We start from the raw sequence: 4,019 nt of genomic DNA, 5'->3' as shown, positions 1-4,019 counted from the left end.
ACCATTATAGTTTAGGGACTGTTAAAAAGTTCTGTTAAACAGTCTGTTAAAGAGTCGTTAAAAAGTTCTGCATACTCCCTGTCTGCGCGTCTTCTTCTCTCTCTTCTCTCTTTCTTCTTGGCCTTCCTTTGTTCCCTCGCTGTCCTCGGTTTTAAGTCCCCTGACGATGCATCGCCGACTTCTTTTGGCTTCTTATTCTCCATGACGACGGCTGCATCTCTCCGGCGTTTCTTGGCTCTATCGGACAAGAGAAAAACCATTTCTTGACCTTCATTGAAGTCACCAGGTCTGACGCCATAATCGTAACAAAGTTCTTCGCCAGCCGAGATATCCCTTCTGGCAACCAGAAATGGCCTCTTGACATTTTCCACCACCAACTCCTTCCATGTTTGGGCCATCTTCAATAGCCCTGTGATTAATGGAGCGCCCAAAACAAGTCTGATGGGGATGACAATCGCAGACCTCCTTTCTTGCGTCAATTGAATAGTCTGGGGCGTGCAAAATGTAGTTGGCTCCATCTTCTTCTCCCTTGAGGGTCTGGAGTAGTTTTTTGGCTTCCACGGTTGCCATCCGTTTCCCGTGATATTCAACCACCACTTGATTTTCCCAGAAAGGCAAATTCGCATAAACGCCCATTCCTGCATCTTTCTCCTGGCTCCTGGCTAACGTCAGACCTATCCATGACTGATAAAGTATGCATTCAAGGAGAGTTTCATCCACGACAGGTTCAATAGGATAGGTTCTCTTGATCCTGTAGCTTTGGTATTTTTGCTGGACATCTACAAGTGACGGCAAGGTGTTCTTGTATCCCAATCGACGTACAGCCCTAGCAAAGCCCTCTTCAGTGAGGTTTTTTGAAATGTCCGTGCCAAGACCACGCTTATCTGACATGGCTTTCAGGATCGCCTGAAGTCGAACCTGCTTAAGTCCTTTGCTATAAAGATCCTTAACCGACTTCAGTTGGCCCGGATCCGTCATGTCAGGATTGTAGCGTCGTATTAGAGAAAGTTTCGCCGTTTTAAAGTTAGCAGATACATCTAGGGGACGTATTAAGAGAACACGGTTGAGAGCCTAAACAGATAGAAAAGGTTCAATTAATACTAAGTTAAGTTGAGAGCCTGAAAGATAAGATAATATTTATTTTCAAAAGACTATCAGAAGCACTATAGAGCCGAGTTTGCTAGATATGTCAGTAAAAATACATTAAGCCAAACATTTAAAAGAAATTAAAACGGCAAAATCATCAAAGATAAAGAGGAAGTCAGTAGGCTTGACCATTAAATTACAAGAACATTAATATAAATCAAAAATAAAAACGGTAAAAGAGGAAAAGGGGACTTTGGCAAATAAATAATCGCAAATTGATATAAAGGCGTTCCAGAATAAAGGGGATAAAACTTCTACAAAACCTTTTTGTAACAACATTGATTGGAGATTAAGTTGAGATTGCTACGGAGGCTGACCGGGGGAGTCGGAATATAATGGGACAAATGAAAATCAGGGAGTAAGTAAGAAAAGGGTCAAATAAGACTATTGAAGAAGTCTATATTACAGAATGGAAAATATAAAAACTTACGTCATTGACCACCCTTTTCCTCGTTGCCTCGTCCATGAATTTCATTTTCTTGGTCGTTGACTCCTCCTGTTCTTCGTTGGAATCTTCATTGGCTTCTGAAGCAGAACAAAGACTCTCCAGCAAATTCCTGCTTGCGGCAATCCTCTTGAAATCATAGGCTTGGCAATTATTTTTTGAAGCTATTTCTGAAAAAGACAGAATGGTTAAGAAAATCCTTCAGGAGGAAATAGACATTTATATAGTTTTTCAAACAGTTTGTGGTAACGAACTGTAATAAGGAGCGACCCGGCTCAATAGTAAACGGAACTCTAAAAAAGGGAATTTTGAAACTAAAAGATACATCAAAAGAATTGAATTTTCACGCTAATTCTAAATATATAAGTTTCAATTAATTTAGCCTTTGTCATCAAAAGTTACGAGCCTGAGAAAATTTGCCTTATTTTGGAAAAAAGGGGGAAACATCCCCTAAATGTCATAGAATCTTTACGAGATAGAATCTTACACCATCTCATTCGGCATATCAGAGAACCCTATAGCAAAAATTTCAAGCTCCTATCTAAAAAAATGTGGAATTTCGTATTTTTTGCCAGAAGACAAATCACGGGTGCGTGTTTATTTGTTTGTTTTTTTTTCCAGGGGTCATCGTATCAACCAAATGGTCTTAGAGTGTCGCAACAGGGCTCTTTCTTACGAAAATGAAAAGTCCTAGTGCCCTCTTTAAGTGATCAAAAAATTGGAGGGCACCTAGGCCCCCTTCCACGCTAATTTTTTTCCAAAAGTCAACGGATTAAAATTTTGAGATAGTCATTTTGTTCCGCATATTCGAAAACATTAGAAACTATGTCTTTGGGAATGACTTACTCCCCCACAATCCCTGAGGGAGGGGCTGAAATTCAATGTAAAGGAAATTCAAAAGTAAGGAGGGACAATAAAACTTAAAACGAACATAAATTACTCCGTATATGAAATGGGTTTTCCCCACCGCAATCCCTCGCTCTTTACGCTAAAGTTTGACTCTTTGCCACAATTCTACTTTTTAAAACAATTAAAAACTTTAGCGCAAGGAGTGAGGGATTGCAGAGGGGACAACCCATTTCATATACGGAGTAATTTCTGTTCGTTTTAAGTTTTAATGTCGCTCCTTACTTTCAGTTAAAAAAACTAGTTTTTTTTTATTTAATTACAAACTAGAGGTAGACATTCTAACGAAAAACAGCCCTGCAAGTTAATTCAGTTCCGGAGGAATTACGAGTGGCTAGGGGCCTCGGGCTAGCTGGTTCCAACAATTAAATTTACAATAAGTTAATCATCAATTTTTGACTATGTTAAGTGGTGAACTCAGCTGATAAGGATAATTAAATTATGAAAATTATATAGAATGCGCGAAACTTACCTGAGTCACAAACATATTCATCCATCATTTGGCGCTCTTCTTCAGTTTTATTTGTCGCTCTTCTAATTATAGTCGTTATAAAGTGGCGGACAGTTGTTTGGTTCGGGACCCTAACCCCCCGCCTCATGCCATTTGGGAAAATCTTCCGCAGAAACCTGGTCATTATTCTTGACACATTCTTCAGCTTCCTTCCCTTCTTTGATAGCAATAAGTTATTTGGGACAGGCTCACCAGTCTTGAGCAGAGCAGGACGGGCAAATTTAAGGTACTTGAGAAAAATCTTCTTTTCCTCAAAGCTAATTGCTATGCCAGCAGACTTTAAACTTGCATTTTTGTGGTTTTCCACAGGGATGACGTACATTGCTTCCTCCTCCACTAGCTGACGATTCAGAAATTCCTCGATAGTCATAGCTTCCGGAACGCCAGGCCCATGACCAAACATAAACGACACCTGAAAGCAAAGGTAGGCCGTCAAGTTTTGTATGTCACCGTCAAGTAATTGATTTCTCGACAAACGCCCGAGGACAGGAACCATAAAATTTTTGACGCCATCCTTCAGCCTTCTATAATCTTCAATATTGAATGAATCGTAAACACCACCCTCCACGTCACTATCCTCGGGATTCGATTCAATATCTGCCCATCGAACCCTCTTACGGGGTCGAGAAGGCCCCATTAGAGGCTCGCTGGAGAAACAATCTCTCTCTGGCATCGACGAGAATGATGGCGCAGGGTCTGAGGGTGGAGCAACAGGAGTTTCGTGTCTAACGGAGACAGTTGGAACTGCTGGCTCGGCTTCATTGATTTGAATTGCACAGTCCCGTACATCTCTATTGTCAAAATATACGCCGGTCATCTCTGTCAAGGCTCTGCTGAATGCATGGAGTGTTTTGGATTTTAGAAGTGCAGCTTTTAGCTCTGAAGTTGAGAAGTAGGATTTATCTCTCGCCCTCTCTTCAAGCTCATCCTTGGCTTTTTCATGGATTTCTTTTGCCTCTGCTTTGGTACACAAGTCTCCATTAGGTTTTTACCACAGGCTCCTCTTTTTGA

General features: G+C 40.8%; 1 protein-coding gene across 1 annotated transcript; it reads right to left on the bottom strand.

The window, feature by feature from the left end:
• Window positions 1–279: 279 nt before the first annotated feature.
• Window positions 280–3,984, bottom strand: LOC136039663 (uncharacterized). The gene is made up of 3 exons (XM_065723565.1): window positions 2,970–3,984; window positions 1,577–1,761; window positions 280–1,071 (listed from the first exon to the last, which is right to left on the bottom strand). The coding sequence occupies exons 1-3, from the start codon at window positions 3,823–3,825 to the stop codon at window positions 280–282; spliced, it is 1,833 nt and encodes a 610-aa protein (XP_065579637.1). The 5' UTR covers window positions 3,826–3,984.
• Between the last annotated feature and the right edge of the window lie 35 nt (window positions 3,985–4,019).

Source organism: Artemia franciscana, chromosome 19 (assembly GCF_032884065.1).
Source record: "Artemia franciscana chromosome 19, ASM3288406v1, whole genome shotgun sequence".
NCBI lineage: Eukaryota > Metazoa > Arthropoda > Branchiopoda > Anostraca > Artemiidae > Artemia > Artemia franciscana.
The sequence above is the reverse complement of the archived record's forward strand: the minus strand, read 5'-3'. Positions and strand labels throughout refer to the sequence as shown.